At 40.3% G+C, this 18,977-nt stretch overlaps 1 protein-coding gene and 1 pseudogene across 2 annotated transcripts in view; one reads left to right on the top strand and one right to left on the bottom strand.

Moving 5' to 3' along the window:
- Positions 1–18,977, bottom strand: part of TMEM117 (transmembrane protein 117) — a 237,560-nt gene that overhangs the window by 182,209 nt on the left and 36,374 nt on the right. For both annotated transcript variants that reach the window (XM_064448161.1, XM_064448169.1), the window contains exon 3: positions 5,120–5,252. In XM_064448161.1, coding sequence (XP_064304231.1) covers positions 5,120–5,252 — 133 coding nt within the window. The remainder of the gene's footprint in view (positions 1–5,119; positions 5,253–18,977) is intronic.
- On the top strand, positions 10,638–16,619 carry LOC135311638 (P2Y purinoceptor 1-like; annotated as a pseudogene).

The following is an 18,977-nucleotide window of genomic DNA, read 5'->3' as shown; positions in this document are numbered from 1 at the left end:
AAGGTCTTCAGATGGGAGAGTACCATGGAGCTTGGCACCTAAATGGATGTGTACACTGTGAATTGGGAATCACTGGGAAACCCTTAAGAATTCAATAGCCCAGCACTGCTCCAGCTTCCTCCAAGCAGCAGACAGAGGATTCTGATGAGGTTTGTCCTTTTTTTTAAAACCATGCAATAATTTAAAACATTATCATAAAATTATGTTATTCTCACATTGTCTTTGTTATCATTCATTACATGAACTACTGTTTTTAAAATGTTTTAAGAAATTCTTCAGTGCTGACCCTAGCTTTCTAGAATTTCCCTCTGCAAAACAATTTGTTTAATCCTCTGAGGGCTTTACTTTGGCACACTGGGCTCTGAGCTACGTTCGCACAAACTAGGTTTGAGTTTGCTGCAAATGTTCAACAGCACTCCTGCTTATTAAATTTTACTGCTTCTGACAAAAAATCTTGGCCTTGGGCAATATTACTGGTCTTGTCCAATAACTAACTGTGTGTTATTAATAATGTCCAGCACAGGGTATTATAAGCACTTAAAGGACCCAATTTATGTCTTCAAAGACCATTAAGGTACTTGGAGAATGATCTCCTGCTCAGGACTATATGAACAGGACAATGCTGTTCAAGACTGGGTGGGGGGACCCCAGGCATGGCCAGTGGCACACAATGTTTGCAGAGGGCTTGCGCAGTGACCTCCCCGAACAGACAGACAGACAGATAGCCACCCAGCCACCTTGAGGTGCATTCATAGCCCTAACTGTGTGACTGGGTGGCACCCAAAAATTGTGCAGCCACCGTTCATTGTCACTTCTGATCATGATGTGCTGCCACCAGTTGACGTCCCTCAGCCTCACCCAGTGACCACTGGCAATGCTCTGGTTCAGCTTCCAAGCAAACTGTCTTCCCCTCTTCAGAGCACTGGTCAAAGAAAATGTTATGATGAAGTGACAGAAATTGATAGACATTTCTGCAGAAGGGAAACCAGCAAAGCAGAAGCTGAGTACCACAAAAGAGGAGCCACTATCTTTTTTTTTTGTCTAGAATCATAGAAAAAACCTTCTATTCACTATATGCAGGCCTCTGTTGATGGAAATAGCACTGACTATGAATTAAGACCTCCAAACAGGCTCCTACAGCTGTTGTAAGATGGATAAAGGAAGGAGGGATATTTTTCAGCCATGTGAAAGCAAAGAATAGTGCAGAGCAGGCAAAGTGACAGCAACAGATTTGACACAGAGGGCCACTTTATATGTCAGCTAGCCTCTTCCCAAGGCTGCCTGGGCTCGCTGTGCAGAGGACCGTTGTGTAAATGCGTGATGAACCGTTGTGCACAAGTGTGATGAACCGCAATGTGACAGACGTTGTACTTCTGCTCGTGTGCACAGAACCACCGCAAGAGTCATAGCATGAACAGCCGATCCCCAGGCCAATGTGCGTCACGTCATGTTGCATCAGAGTCCCTCTCGTAATGTACTGTATCACTGGCTAACGTAGACACACACCCTTTGAGAAGATGTAATGGGCAGATGTAACCAGCAGTGCCCTTCTCGCTGCTTCAAAAACTTAAAATCCCGAATTACAGAGGAAACTCAATGGCCTCATTCCCACTGCACAGTTCAGCCCCTGGCATCGCACAAGATAGTATTTTTTCTGATCCTCTACAATTGGTTTTTCTGTACTTCTAGTACTAAAACTATTTGAAAATAATCTCTCCTTATTTGACCATAAAGCACTACTTAAGGTTACTCTGACTTTTGCAGGAAGACCTTTTTCTGCATTATTCTCTCAGCAGCCTTGACCAGGCCTGCTTGCTAATGGCTGCTGCTCGGTTCTGACTGACTCACAGAATCACAGAATCAGAATGGTAGGCGTTGGAAGGGACCTCTGGAGATCATCTTGTCCAACCCCCTGCTTGAGCAGGCACACCTAGAGCAGGGGGCACAGGAATGCATCCAGGCAGGTTTTGAATGTCTCCAGGGAAGGAGACTCCACAACCTATGACTCGCCCTGCTACACTCCCCAGGTCTCTGAACCTATACCTGAATAACAGCTGAACCCTTCCTACCTCTGGATCATTTCACATTTATCCTCTCTATTCCCCATCTTCCTTGCAAAGAAGCACCAGCTAGACCAAATATCTTGTTCCTGAAGCCTGTGCCTCAACCCTGCTAGGCCTTTAGACAGTTACACAAGCTGGGCCTGGTGTGGGCCCTGTGCCCAGCTCGGCTTCTGCTTGCTGTCTTCGGAGATGAGAAGCAGTAAGAAATAACAGCTGCAGACCATCGTCTGACAGCTTTTCAGGCATGTTTCCTCACCAGCTGTTCAGGTCTGACTGAACAGAGCAATGACTAGCGGGTCAGTACCATAAACTGTGAAGTGCCTAAGAGAAAAGGTCACTGAAAAAAAGAAGAGGGACTTAAAATTTTAAAAGATACATTCCAACCTGCCACAAAATTTCAAACAGTCACACTTTCACCCAGCAAACAGCTCTACAATACATATTCAAATACCAGCAACTTTTTCAGCTTTTGCTCTTCCCAGCAAACTATAGCCCCTGCTGCTCCCCTTTTTTAAGGGGTATATTCACACTTTTTAGGCTTGCCACACTAAGACACATGTGAAGTGTCTTTAAAAAAAAAAACAACAATTCTTGGCAGCTGTAAAATATGACTTCTTAGAGAAGGTAACATGACAGAACTTTAAAGCACTCCTGGCACAGGTTTCTCAAGCCCTCAACAGGATTCTGCTTCTGCTGTGACCATCCCTGCTGGCATGCACATGCAAGATGTATGATTCTCCTACTCGTGAGTGACAAAGGGACTTTAATTGATGAGACCAAACATCTGACATAAAGAAACTTGTCAGAATCACTCTCCTGCCAGCACCCAGGGCAAGCTGAATCAGAGACAGGGCAAAGAGCAAACATATGCCAAAAAAATAATGTTTTTCACTCAGCCTTGTAGTCAGTAATTGTAAGGCTTTCGTAACCCTTGTATTGGAAAGATGTATATTCTGGATGCTTGTGTTTCATAGGAGTCCATAGGCATGAAGATCAGCATGTCTCTACAAAGACTGTAACTTCCACACAGACAGACTCTGACCTGTTTCCTGGAAGCCAGTCCCTCTGGTGTGAGCCACTGCAGTAAGGCACTGTGGCAAAAGGTGCAGACAGAGGTGTTTCTTTGCATACAAGTACAAACCGTGAAGCAAATAGCTTTCATAAGGGTTACATTTACTCAGGAAAAAATAATCCACTCCTTGAAACATTTTATTATGGCAACATGAAGTAGTTGGTCTTGATGATGTTTATTACAGAAACCCTCTTTTCAAAAGTACTACATGTGGTTCTACCTCAACTTTGAGAGGACTGATGGTTTATGTTGTACAGCTTGAGACTGAAATTGTTCCGTACCCACTTGCTGCCTTTTTGTCAGAATGGACACCCAAAACAGCTGTAACAAGCCTTCAGTCCACTTCGAAAAAGCAGTGTGATTCCTCAAGAACAGCATGGTAAGCTTCCCGAAACAACTGCCATAAATCTAGGGCTGGGGCATAAGCTCCAGGAAAGGAGAAGTTTCACCCCGCAGAAAGCAAGAGGGCAGATTGACACCAGCTATTTCAGTAGTAGGCTGTGTCTACTTCCATGAACGTGGATGCTGATTGCCATGCAATCTATTCAGTGCAGCTAACGGAAGCTTGTAACAGATATGGCGAGCAGGAATGTTGACAAGGACAAACGAACTCTGATTTCCAGATGTGAGTCAAGCTTCCAAAATCATTAATGCTTTGTTAACAGCTAGTTACAGTTTATGGAGCATTAGAAATACCAAATATAAACCCTAACAAGCCAGAAACCTACAATGATCTCACCCTCCTCATTTCAGGGATGATTATTCTGCTTCTCATGGGGCACCTATTCATATTTAGCATATCATTACCATGATCGTTTCCTAAAACACTCGGTGATTCTGCTGCTTTACCTGCTTTGCTCAAATCAATACATTTAATCTTCATGCTGTAATCTCATGATTAGCCCAGCTGGTCTGCGCTTACATTCATTCGGGTGACACCCAGTCTGCCCCCTACTCACCTTTTGTTCTATGTCACATTGTTAACAGGACGTTATACACTGTGTATTTTTGTTGCCAGACTTAATATCTGTAACACACCACACCAGGGCCAATTAATAACTCTTCATCAAACTGCTGGTACGTCTCTGATATTCTGCTAAGAACAAGTCATTCAATTATTTGCACTGTTCTTCAACTCATATATATGTGTTTCATTTCTTATTCCTTGCTAGAAACTCGTCAGATGCTATCTTGCCTTTCATAAACAACATGACTGGGTATTTTTGTCCAATGAATTAATTTTGAATGTATTAGATACCAACGTAGGTTTTCTCAGGAAAATCAACACGTGAAAAGGGTGTTAATTTTGAGAGAATAGGAGAAAGCAAGTCTTCTTAAGCTAGAAAATTAATATTAAAAGCTCCATTTAAAATAAATCCAGACAAAATTACAATATAGCTGTTCATCCCTCAGCCAATCATAACTTTGCCCTGTCAGAGCACCTTATGAGAAAAAAAAAAGATTTTTAAGAATACTTTTAACAAACTGGATCAGCAAATATTATTATATATAACTAAAATAGCACTGTACTACATATTTAATGTTTGTGTTTTGAGTGTAAGCTTCCTCAAGTTTGGATGTTTCAATTTCTTTTAACTCTGAATTTCCCAAGTATGCACAAGAGTAATGCTTATACTTCTGAACTACTCAGCCCTAACTTCAAATCCAATTTCTTGAGTTATAATTTTAATTTTAAATTAAAAAAAACAAACCAGATATAATGTTCATTACTAACCTGATGTAATAGTTGCTATCAGTTTAGGAGCCCATTTTTATAACTGATACTTTAATCCTCTTGGCAAATGAACCAATTAAATTACTATTCTACCTAAATTCAGAAAGCAGAGGAATAAGAAGAGATAGTCAATACTAGTTTGTTTACATTTTGGTAGGCTCTTCTTCACTGTAAAGCAGCATAATATGAGAATCTTCCAGTAGACTATATTCTAGAGCAAAGGAGACAAGAAGAAACTTGGTAACCTACCTCATATTCCCTGCCATAATGAGGAACAGATTATAAATGTGAGAAAAAATGAAGAGGAAGAGGATGGTACTGAAGAACATCGTCATCCAAGACCCGTGGTCCTCTCGAAACATTTTCAGACGGAGCAACTGACCTGTGGTAAGAATATTTCGAGAAAGCATATTTTAGTCAGTCAGTAAGCACATTTACATGATAACAAAACCAAATTAGAGCACTAAACTGTATTTCTTCTTATATCTAATTATTCCACTGTGTGTGTGGAAGGCAGATTTACTATCATACAGCCAAACTGCTCTTCTGAAGTCCCACAAACTGATGAAAAACTGGGTTGGGCTCTTACAACCAAAATCACTGAGCTGAAGGTCTGAAGGAGTCCACATCACGTCTGTGGTACTTGGTTAGACTGTGGCTGTGGTTTTACACACACTACATGTGATTCTCCATGCTGGTTAAGCAGACTTTGCCGTTTCCCTGTTTCAGCCATTAACATCTCTGCCTACTCTGCTCTCAAGCTGGCAGGGCAAGCTGAAGAGCCATGCAAAAGCGAACAAGAGTGAGGAACTGACCCATCTAGAAAAAAAAAATTACTTTTTTTTTTTTTTTCATTTGAATTAGTTCCATCACCCTACTGACCTTGAGGCTCAATGGACAGTAGTGCTGCATATCTGTGTGAAAACAGGAAGGATTGATGGACTGGAAGGGCAACTGTCTAAGCCATCCCATTTTCTAGAAGCTGTTACATCCTAACACTCTAAAATAAATACCACAGCAGGGAAAATCTCATGGAATTAGTCTAGACCTCAAGGCAAGAGCTATGTATTAGTGGCATTTGCACAATGTTTTGAGAAACAAGTCTATTTATAAATTGTCAGGTGTCATAAGTACCTCAGGCTGCGTGAGATCCATTATTTGCTGCCAGTTATTTCTTGATCAGTAATAAAAGAGCTATTAAATCTTCACGATTGCCTGTCTCTTTCCACTGACTATAGACAGTATCAGGTCACATTTCATATGACATGATAACAGTGATCTAGTCGTATGTATTTGTCCAGCTTGTGAAAAACACAAACATAGCATAAAATTGTGGATTCAGGACATTTGGGCTCACGAGAAAAAGAGATGACGTGCTTTTATGAGAGGGTGACTGCAGAACCAGTTGAGGATGAAAGAAATTTCCTGGACTAGAGGGGAATTCCATGTATCAGAGGAAAAGCCATCCCCTGAGCCAAAGACAACTCTTGCTTAAGCCCAAAAGTACACAAAAATACATGGTTAGTGATAAGCAAATAACCAACCTCCTCTCAGTGAATTGAGATAACAATACTGTGCATTCTTATTGCTCCTCTATTTTGTGAGGGAGTACAGGGCTGCCACGTTCTTGTCTGCAAATCATTTACTCTCTATGCACAAGTCCTTGATCCACAAAGGTGAAGAATATTATTATTCTCTTTCTTACAATCACAGAATCATGGAATGGTAGGGGTTGGAAGGGGCCTCTGGAGATCATCTCATCCAACCCCTCTGCTTGAGCAGGGACACCCAGAGCAGGGGGCACAGGAACGCATCCAGGCAGGTTTTGAATATTTCCAGGGAAGGAGACCCCACAACCTCCCTGGGCAGCCTGTTCCACTGCTCTGGCACCCTCACAGGAAAGAAGTTTTTTCTCATGTTTAGCTGGAACTTCCTGTGTTCCAACTTGTGCCCATTGCCCCTTGTCCTGCCATTGGGCACGACTGAAAAGAGTCTAGTCCCATTGTCTTGACATCCTCCCTCTAGATATTTGTAAGTATTGATAAGATCCCCCGCAGTCTTCTCTTCTCCAGGCTGAACAAACCCAAGTCTCAGCCTTTCCTCATAAGGGAGATGCTCCAGCCCCCTGCTCACCTTGGTAGCTCTCTGCTGGACTTGCTCAAGCAGTTCCATCCTTCTTAAACTGGGGGGCACAGAAATGGACACAGTACTCCAGATGTGGTCTCACTAGGGCAGAGTAGAGGGGGAGGATAACCTCTCTCGATCTGCTGGCCACACTCCTTTTAATGCAGCCCAGGATATTGTTGGCCTTCTTGGCCACAAGGGCACACTGCTGGCTCATGGTCAACTTGTTGTCCACCAGCACTCCCAGGCCTCTCTCAACAAAGCTGCTTTCCAGCAGGTCAGCCCCCAACCTGTACTGGTGCATGGGGTTCCTGCCCAGGTGCAGGACCTTGCACAATATAGCCTTTTGCTACATTATACCACAACAGGCCACAAACTGATTAAACCTATACGTGGTAACATAAAAAAAAAGAGAGTAGAGCTTACAGCCATACTTGTGATGTAATTACTATTCATCTCCTAGTCAGATATGTACACCAAATGTTGACACTGCATCACTGAGAACTAAACATTCCCTAGAGTATTTGAGCTGTGATTGTTCTTCATGGTAATGTTCTTGCCATTTCACAAATGTAATACTACAAATTTGTCAGAGAAAGATTGATTTGTCCTATCCCCGAAAGTCTTGCTGCAGCACAACACTCTCCCCATTCTGCTTTTCATAGTTTATACTTGGTTTTAATGGTTCCTGCTTTTTCAAAGGCTATTTATTTGCAGTGATTAATGATGTAAATGGGAATGGGTGAATGACGGTGGAAAGGTGTAGAAATACTTCTTTTGGTGCTTGACTCCCAGCAAAACCACCACCCAACATCGTAGATGAGATTTCAAAAGGGCGTTTTACCAACAGATAAGAAGTAACATGTTTAAGAGCAACATAGTTGCTACTGTAGCAATTTTTACTATTAAGGTAACATCAGAAAGATTGATCAACTACCATGCAGTTTATTAAACTAAAATTTCTCAAATGCTGAGTTATAATGCATCACTGCAATATAACAAAATAAGCTCCTACAGTCTTAATATTTTTTTCACATTCATACATAAAGAAAAATCTCAGTTCCTTATGCACATTTTTCTGTATCCTACTTTCAGATGTTACACACTGAATATGAAGTCCAAAGGGGGGGAAAAAAGAGAATGCAACAATAACTTACTATTAGTAATGGTATTTTTAAGAGATGCTGAGAAAGATTACAGGCCATTACAATTCATTTCAAATGCTAAAAAAAGGTTACTGGCTCATACATCATTTTCCTTTTCCTGTCTAAGAAAGCTTTTCTCATGTGAAATATTTGAAGTAGAAGTATGCCCCTGACATACATTATATGCTTCCCTAATTTCATTACGAAATCAAATTATGAGTCTGTGTAGAATCTTGTGCTATGTGTTTTTCTTAGACCTAAGCACCCTAATCATGTGATGTATTATACTCTATTTTGCAGAGAATGCCTTTTCAAAGCATACTGATACACATTGGCACTTGAAAAGAAGCTCTGCTTACTCTCACTAATGGTGATAGGTGAAACTTTTGTCATATTTTCTTCAGGAACATATTTTTCCTGGACTAGCTTTCCTTCTCTGTCTTCTCCTCTTACCTTTTTCTGTTTGTCGTTCTTCACTATCATAAACACAGGAGTTCCTCACCTATTTGTTTCCTGTAGCCCTTTACCCTTTTCACCTGCCCATACAATTTCATTCTATCCAATTTCCAGATCTTCTTTATGTCTACTCTCATCTCTCTTTTCCTCTTCTGAATCTGTCTTGACCAGCCCTCTCTTTTCCTAAAACAAACATCTAGTGGTTTTTAGCACTGTAATAGCCTCTATACTTGCTTGTGCAAGAATACCCTATCACGTTTTTGTCTTTCAGCTCTACACTCTTTAGGCACACTCTTTATTCACTGTCTGGCATTTTTTTCTCCCGGACCTCTACAAGTCTGGTACAGCCCCTTGAGTTGTTCTTACCAGAATTTCTCATCACCACTTTCGTATTAAAGTTCAGCCGTACTAGTTCTTCCTCATCTGGGTGAGTGTCACACACTTCAGGCCAGTTGTTCATACTCTTCTTGACATTTTTACCTCCTTTTGTGTTCACACCTCTGTCCTCTGGCAGCTCTCCTTTACCCTCTACTGATTTTAGTAGATAGTTTGTGTAGCTCACCATCTCTAATACTTGCATGCCCCTATAACTAACATAGTATCATTGTTTTATCATGGTTTACCACAGATGGTGTATCCTTTTTCCAGATAGAATTTTTTATTTTCTAAAACCAGGTGGATTTTTTAATGTGTTCTTTGATTGTTTGTGGTATTGAAAACCTCACCAGTGCAAGAGATGGGAATTTGCTTTTGCAAGGCAGAGGGTGCCACAGCAGAAGCCAAGGGGGGTAAGGAAGACAACCAATTATTCAAGCAGTAAGGTAAAAGACAGTATCTCATGAGGAGACAGTGTAGTCAGGTATAGGAAGATGTCAAAATAGGAAAAACAGAAAGAAGATGAGGAGCTGGACAGGAGGTGATAGAGCAGACTGAGAAGTGGAACGATCAGGGATGGAGGCAATCTCTGGGAGCTGTTGTTGAACTGCAAAATCTGGGGTAGAAACCTTGAGGGAACTGAAGTGCTAAGCTTGCAGTATGGGTTGGTGAGAAGGTAACTGTGAGACTGGAATGGGTTGGGAAATGTAACATCTTAATTACAAAGCCAGAGCTCCTGAATGGACTTGAGGGCATGAAGCCTTTGGTAATTGTAGGATGGAGAAATGGGCACTCCAGGCTGGAAGAAGGGAAAACAGACCCTCTGATGCTCTGGCATAGGTTGGTGAGGAGATGGGATTAGGTTAGAAGCAGTAAAATACTCAGGAGAGTGGCTAGGGAAGGGGGACCTGTGGGATGAAAAATCCAGTTTCAGCATGGATTAGGGCACATGGTGAAGCTATAACATGAGAGAAAACAGTAAGAAATATGAGGTGTGGATTTGGGGAATGAAACAGGAAGGTCCCAGGGCTGGTGTGTGCTGCTGAAGACTGGAGATGCAAGTCTGAGGCAAGAAGACTGGAGGACCTGGAGCAGACCTGGGCTATGGACTGAAGCGGTAGGTAGGATTTGAGCTCTGGAGTAAGCAGAGTTGGAGGATGGGAGTTATCTGACAGGGCTGGGCTTTTGCAATGAGGTGGGAATTCAGTGCAGTAGAAGCAACAGGTAGGTAGGTGGAGTGAACCGAGCTCTGGGATGGGGTGAGAGCAACATAGGTCCACAGACCAGTCCAGGAGTAGGGCAGCAATAACAAAAGATTCTGGCAGTTAAGAAGGGGGAAGGAAGGAGCAGTGCAAACACACACACGCATGCCCCAAGCCCCTGTACTCTTCTTCTCTTTCACTGCTGGAAACAATGACAGCCCCAGGCCTGTCTAGACTGGGATATGCAATAAGTCTGTCCTTCCCTAAAAAGCAAGCAGAGGCTGCTTTAACAACAGCAATCTATCCCGACTTACTGAGGGGAGGGGCTTAATTGTAAAAGTTATCTCCCTTGCATTTTGACACCTGCTCTCTGAAGAGCTGCCATTGCACATGGAATATTACTGAAACCTTGGATTAAAAACAGTACTCGCAAAATAGAGTTGTGATTTTAGAAGGTCCAGATTAATGGAGAGGAAAAGCACAGCCAGGAATCTAGACTTCTGTAGAACAGATAATTCCAACTTTTCTAAAACAGGGAATAGAAATATTTATTAAGTATTAATAGCACTTGTATTCTGCAAAACAATATAATTTTCCCTATTTAGCTATTACACGCTGATTAATACACACACATATGTATAAATTTCATATTTTCAAATTACTTTTTCATAAATATTGTCTTCTGTAGGCAAATTATTACACCTTAACTATCCTTCTACTGTAGCTTATGTTTACCATACAGGAGTTCATTAACAGTCAAGTAAGTAGATGAACAACACTTTTTAATGAAAGAAATAGTAACTTAATCACAATACAGACTGAGTCATTAAGAAGAAACGAATTGGATATTAGCACAATCTACTTACCTAATTGCATACAAATACTACTGTATATTACTTATTTTTCCCATCATACTAGTATGTGTAATATGCTAAATGCAGTTGAACTAAAATATGTGAAATGCTCCACTTAATACTCACATTGCATTATATCGTTTCATATCAGTTCAGTTGAACATAAAAGGGGAATGCATGAGATGATTACCTACCGCGTAAGATGTTAAAGTAAAACTTGCAAATAAAGCTTGGTATTTTTATAACAAAACCTAGGACTCCCTATAAAATGCTTTATTAATTTGATAAGATGAGCTAAAAGGTTACGCTTAGAGAGCACCTGTAACAGAAATATATTGGGTATGAATAGTCACAAATGTGGAAAACCTATCTGGTAACTGGAATAGATTTGTACTAGCTCCAAATACAGTTGCAAACAGGCAAACAAAATTCTCAGAGTAATCTCAACAAATAAAACAGTTCATGTAAAATCAGGGCTTCTACTATAAAGAACAAGCAAAAAGGAGCAAGGGGCAGAGAGAGTAAATAAGGAATAAAATTACACAAAGTAAGTTGTTAACTCAGCTTAATCTTTTTTTTTTTACTTCAGGCCAAATTAATTGCTTATTATGACCTTGTCAAAAAAGTCAAAAATCCCCACAGGTATGACAGGGAAGAATACAGTTCCTAGGATATATCTACACATACAAAATCAGATATTTTTTAAATCAACAGATGTGCTAAACCTAATGGAACTTTGCAAATACAAGTTAAATGCCATATGAATGACTACCAGTGATAAACTGTGAGCTACAATTAGCTATATACACAAATCAAGGTTCTTTTCAGTGACACAATGTTTCTTTGCTCCAAAAGAAGTTTCCTCAGAAAGTAATTTTTTACTGAAACAAGGACTTCTATCTGCTCCATGACATTGGAGGCCACATCACAGGTACAAGGGGGACACAGGGAAGCAGAGACTTCAGGATTTAGGGCCCTGAAACAAACCAGGCAGTAAATCAGCTGAAACCCTCTTGACTTTCTGTAACAGTCTTCAGATGCTGCCAGGGTCAATGACAGAAGAGCTTGTAGATACTAATTGTCAGAGAGTCACAGATGTAAGCCATATTTCTTTCAGGTCCAGGAGAAAAGACAACCCAATAAGCAGGTGTAAAAACTGAGTCAATCAAGCAGATCACTTTTTTAAAAATTAAAGCTCTTCTTGCATCTTTAGATCCACAACCCATAAGACGACTGGATTCATTAGACTACTTCTTACAGGAGAAACATAAAATTCCTACCCATGAACTTAGCATGCTTTCTTGTCTTGAGTGATGGAGCCCATAAACTTCAATGCTTTCCTGGGCATGTGTAGTATTCTAATAACAAGCCCTTCATGAGATCAGACGTATTCCTTTAATTTTGGATGCCCCATCATGTGATTGCTCTTTCTGTCCATTTAATGTTCTTGGCCATCTCTATCAATGGCTGAAACAGTTCAGCTGAAAAAGTAATCTCAATAAATTGGAAGTATTTTTTAGCCTCAAAAGCCCAATCCCACTTTCATCAAAGTCTGGCAAGTCTGTTCTTAGTCAACACTAACAACACACATAACTCTTCATCTGTCATAGTATAATGCCATGGTGCTGTTGCTCATTCTGCCACTAAGATGGGTGTATGTGTGATGGGTGGCTTTAAGAATAGTTGTACTTAGCAGTGAACACAGCAATGTTCAGAAGAAGAAAGTTTTCTTAAACTACAGATGCAAAATTTTGGACTTGAACTGTGAAGATGACCTAGTCACACCCTGTAGCTTGGAGTATTCTGTTGGTGCCAAGATGGTAGAAAAAAAACTTGTTATTGTCCGATATAAAAAAACATGTCACTTCTGAAAATTATTACAGCATGTATGCAGATCTACTGGTCATCAGGGTAGCTCCTGTGGCCTCGGGATATAGCAGGGCATGCTGACTATGTCTACTCACATGCAGTGAAACTGGGTCCCAATTGTCTTCAAATTCTTGTGATGGAACACCAGGGGTTCTTGTTATAGCACTAAGCTGGGGGTTGAACCCCTTGTGTTCTTCTCTTCCTTATTATGTTACCTGAGGAAAGGTTCTTTTTACCTCTGCGCCAGTTCCCCTGTGTCCACCCTCTAAGTTGCTCACACCAATTGCAAAGCACACTGTTTCAAGAATCTAGACTTGGTTATGACCTCTAACCTCTACTGCAATACAAAGAATTAATAGGAGACAGTAAGAATATTTTAGAAATTCCAAATATGAACCCCAAGGTAGACACATGGAAAATGCCTACACAGCATATTTTCTAATGACTCTCTGAGCTCCAAATGCATCTTATCCAGCTGTGCAGTTCCAGCTTCCCCCCCGCCAGCGACATAACTAACCATATAGCCCGACTCTTGAGTGCAGTTCAGTAAACCGAAGGTGATGAAGAGAACAGGGGATTTATTAGTTCAGGTCTGTAGTTGCCCTAACACAGTTACAAGGCTGTATATCCAAGTTTTATCCAGCCAACTTACAGCAAAGTGGGGCAGGTGGCACAGCTGTCTGCCTCCCTCCGTGCGGATCTACTTATAGGCCTTTTCCAGGAGCTTGATGAGATCAGGAATCTGGCCTTACAGTTCCATCATGCAGCTATGGCCATGCTGTTTGTAGCCACTTCAGACCTTACTTATCCTGCCAAAACAACTTGGAATCAAGTATTTAGTGCTTTCATTCATAATTTTTGAGAAGGATGGCAGAGGGGTAGGAAATATAAATTAATTCAAAGCACACATGACCTCTAGCCAAGAGGATTTTAGGAAAAGATAATTTTCCTATACTTATTCAAACCCCTTTTAATTGAACACATAATAAGAAAATGTTACTTGATTGTATTGTACCTGTTAGGGTGGCTACATTTTAAAGAACTTATGGGGATATCTTATAAAATTCAGCTGAAGAGAAAAATTACACAAAGTTTGTATAATTTTTTATATTCAGAAAGGCTATGGAGAAGAGTAGGGAAAGAGTACAGCTACCCTGGGTTAAAATACAGTGCTTCAAAATTTAACAAAATACATTTAGAGAGCAAACTTTCCCCACTTGTGAAATACACTGAGTAGAACAGATGGCTTTCTACCCACATTCACTTTCTAGAAAGTCATTTGACTGCTTTTGTTGCTGAGCTTCCAAAGAAACAACTTTCTTAATTTCCTTCAGTACAATCTGAACTAGCTTTTTGTCCATTTACTGCCTGGGTGAACTATAAATTTGCTAAGCACAATAATGCAGTCTCTATCTAGCAGGTCTTTGTTATAGATCGTGTTTGTTATGTTTTGACTTGTCTCTGTGAACATACCTTTGGAAAAATCATATTAAGGTTGACATGAAAGCAAAACATTACGTTCAAAAAACCACTACCATCAACTTAATGGCTGAAGCTGTTTGAAAATTTTTAAGGAATCAATAACATTTTGAAAAACTCCTTTCTTCCATTCAAAGGGTGGTTTGTACCACGTACAATTTTACCCTGTCTTCCTATCAAGCACTCTGGTGGACCCTGATCTGTAAACGGTTATTTGGATGACCCTCATACAAATCTCCTCCTTGGACAGACAGACCTCACAGTTTGGCATCTGCTGCGTCATTTAGAGAGGTTCTAGAATGTGACAAACTGAAACTGGGGACAGCTCATTCTGGCAGCATATTCCAGCCTTTATTCTGTTTTTATTAGGAGTACAGTAGCATTGGGATTAAACGTAAGACTTCACAAGCATAAAAACCTTGCTTTGAAAAATACACTGCAGATCTATATTCCAGATATTCCATAATGGGCACTGATAAAAACCGGGCCAAAAAGAGTGAGACAATATGAATTCTCTCTAACCCTACCCTAAGCACATTGGTTTTGGCCTAGGAAATTCTTTTACCGAAGTCAAAGAAAGAAAAAAAACACAGTTTGTCCAGCACTTTAGATGGAAAGGTTGCTGTGGCCTCCCCCACAAACAGGATTTCATCCTGATTTGTTCTGATGCTGTCTTCTGGATCTCAGTCACAGCCCACTGCACAGCTGCCCACATTACACACATGCCTCTAGGCCCAGCATGGATACTCAAGGCAATCAAAGCAAGGACGGAATGAGCGTGGCAGTTACCATCCTCCTGTCCTTTCCTCTGCTTCTTCCAAAGATAGACACAGATACATTAGCGGGCAAGGAGATGTTGCTGTTACTGAGGGTGCGTGCTTTTTTTCTCTCATCTATCACACACTACAGTAAATATTAGGGAGGAAAGAATATAAATGTTTAGATAAAAGTTCATGAAGATCTGCCTTTGCAGGTGTTATAGAATAAGCTTTAAGCATTACCGACTTGGAATTTACGTTTTTTTCAGATAGAAGAGAGCTTGTACATCATACCATATTCTGAATTCTTTTGCCAGTTCAAACATAATGGATTTAACTGAAAAGTTTTGAATTTTAAACTCAATCCATCTAATTCAGCTTTTATTTTAAAAGATGTTGGTCTCTCTTTTCCCTTCAGGCTTACTCCATGGAAAGATGATGAATGGTACTTGCACCATTTTAATTTGCAACAGAAATCCTAGTGCTGGAGGGGCACTGTTGTTTCCTGATTCTGGTTTGCCTTTTCACTTTATTAGCATGACTTCTAGGAAATCGACTTGCCCTATGACATTATGTGTACCGCATGAAGACGTGGACTACAAATACCATATCTCTCCTTAATATGGCACTGTGTGACTTTACTTGGACTCTCATGGCACATTTTTTACTATAGTCTCCAGGAGTTAGCTGTCTATTCCAGTCAAGCATTGTATCAGATCATAAGACTATTTTTTTAGTATTAATATCTATGGAAGTGTCTATTTCCTGACACTCATCAGTTTTGCCAGATGTGTAGGTGCTGTCCACCCTATCACTTCATTAACATGGTGGGACAAAGGAAAGGCTGTGTTTTGTACCATTGCAGCATGGATCTTCATAGTGACTGCTTCAATGCCCGAGATCTACTACACAGTTGCAGCTGGAAGACAATACGACGCCACAGATACCTTGGTTGGCACTGAAAGACCTTTACAATTTGCATTGCCTTTCACACTCAGCAAGATTGTACTGAGATTCCTAATTCCGGTCACAGCCATCTTCACAAGCTCTGTGTTGACTCTCAAAGCATCACTACAACTCAGTAGACATAAGCAAAGAAGGAACAGACTTGTTAGAGCTCTGTTACTGATTTCAGCCGCTATTATTGTATTTCCTGTTTCTTTCATACCTTCCCATGTTATGATGATGGCGATACTAATTTACAGAATTAACTGTCAACCACCCTGTGGGACCATAAGCACATTAAGTGCCATTTATAAAGCCACAGAGATCACTTGCAGCATCAATAGTTGCCTTGACTCAACGATTTTTAATTCTATCAAAGAATTAAAAGCATAAAATGTCATCCCAAATGCCAGTGCTGCTGCTGTCTGACTGAAAGGGCAAGGGACATCACTCTGTCTCCAAGAACAATGACCCAAACACCAGTCTACAAAGCCATGCGTCTCCCACTGCCCATTTGGCTTCATGTCATCAGAACCATTTAAAATTTAGTCTCTTATGTTGCATAGCAATCTCTTAAGTAAGCAAGAATAGACAGCAACACAGAGTAAAACTTAACGTGTACATCTACTAGAAAAGAAACACTGGCAACTCCTAGCTTTACAGAACTGGCATTTTAAATATTCTTGTCATAAATATTCCTTAATTTATTGTGAAATGGCACTTCTTACCTTTATGTACATGCAATATGGAGTGAACAGTGAAGAAAAGTTCTAAGTAGATACTTTAATTCTTGGCCAGAAAAATACAGTAAGATTAAGAGCACACAGTGTTGAGCAAACTTCTCATAGTTTCTGCTGATCATTTTTTCGTATGTTTGTAAGTGCTGCTGTGATTGAACTGCACAGTTAGTAACAATCATGATGCTTACGGCTGAACTCTTCAAGCACTTGCAGAGAGGCTTCTACAAGTACTTCATTTCAATGCTGCTTGCACTAGAGTTCCACTGATGCTGCCAGTGGAACTTCATTAGCCTGGGTAAGTGCAGCACATTTCCAAAAACAAACAACCAACAAATAAATGATAAGATAAAGTCCCTGAGGATAGTCAAGCCACAGTAAGTCTGCTCATGAAGCAAATGAGCACTGATCGAAAAGCTTTGTTAAATCTTGCCCCAGGCAGCAGTGGTTCCAAACGGACAGGCACGACACACTGGCGGTGCTCCCCAAACCCTGGGCAATTAGAGCTGTTTCTCGTAACTGTTCTGCTTCAGGGGAGCGTGTTGTTCTGCCGTGAACTCTGAACTCACCAACAGGGAGAAATGTGCCCAGGAAGTTCTGAAATACAGAGGTGGTGGAGCTGCAGGAAGAGTAAGAGATACTGCTACACAGGAGTGCTTCTCCTGTTCGTTTAGGGTCTTAGCATCACAGTTTCAGGACAGTCTAAGGTAATTGTCTACACTGAACTTCAATAATTAAACCAGCACGATGTACAGTCATCAAAGAACATCCGCCTTCAAGAGCCATTAAATATGCGTTCTCTCAACACATTGTACAGGCAAAATAATCATGTTCCATAATCAACCTCCTGCTGACCTGCTTCTCTTGCCAAGTCTCACAAACTACCTTGTTAATTAGAAATGCCCATATACCAGTGAGCACATCAACTTTATTTTCAGAAGTCACTATGTCAAAGTACTTTTTAATATACCTTGTACAGTCTCTTAATTCTTTAATTTCCACAGTTTTAATATCTTTTTGACCTCACTTGTCTTTATGTAAAAATAATTCTATTCTACATTGGTATTAAATCTCGTTTTATGTTTCAATTGTATTGAGTAAATGTAGATGTATGTATAACACCTAGAACAATGTTTTTTAATTGTCTGTTACTGTGACATGAAGAATCAGGTCCTGATAATCTGAAACACTTTACATGCATCTGGATGTAATAGCAATCCCACGGGATCTCATAGCAAAATTGCATGCCTATATTCTGTTTAGGGGAGTTATGTACTCACCTCACTGTAAGTGCTGCTTTTTTCCTTTGATGACTTCTTAATCTTAAATTTTCTCTTATTTAAAAAAAAAAAATTTACCTATTTTTTAATGTGTGAATTGTCTATTGGAAATATGACAGGGTTATTATCAATGCATTGGCTTCCTTAAGAAAGGGAGCTTGTTAATCCATGCATGGGCACCATCAGCAACTACCTACTATAATATACAGTCACATCTCAGACTGAATCAGAAACAATGCCAATGCCATTTAGTGACAAAGGTGCTCTCAGCATGAAAAAGGATAGAACGGGAGAGAGAAGTGTGAAGCTCTGAGCTAAATGACTTTATTGCCCCCACCAGATTCCACCCAAGACATAAACAGTAAGCTATTTCCAGAATCAAACACTTGCCATTTTTATCTTTCAATTTACCTTTAAAGATACAGATACACTGTTCCCTTCTCCTTTCTCCAGCTGAGTATTGCTTTTCAGCAAGTTAATTTGTCTGCGTTCACGCTGGGTAAAGTTCAACATGAAATCAAAATATACTTTTCTGGACACAAAATTAAACACAAAAACTCACTGCAGTCTTGGGCTAGAAAAAATAACTTCTCACCTCTGGGAAGCAGAGATTCTCAGGTTTTACTTGCCCAGACTTCTAATTTGTGAGCTTTTTCAGGATAGTAAACAATGACTTAGACCAGCACCTTCTCTAAATTGTGTCGTGATTTTCTGTTCAGACAGATCATTTTATTCTCACTGCATAATACCTACTTTATAGATGTTAATGTTACAGCTACATATTAAGCAAGTATCATGCAAATGGTATTTTGTCATTAATGAGGAAAGAAGCATTCCGTTCAGAAGTAACTGTGAAAAACATTAAAGTCACATCTTGACTTTG

This window comes from Phalacrocorax carbo, chromosome 1, assembly GCF_963921805.1.
Source record: "Phalacrocorax carbo chromosome 1, bPhaCar2.1, whole genome shotgun sequence".
In the NCBI taxonomy this organism is placed as follows: Eukaryota; Metazoa; Chordata; class Aves; order Suliformes; family Phalacrocoracidae; genus Phalacrocorax; species Phalacrocorax carbo.
Note: the sequence above shows the minus strand (reverse complement) of the source record. Positions and strands in the feature narration are given on the sequence as shown.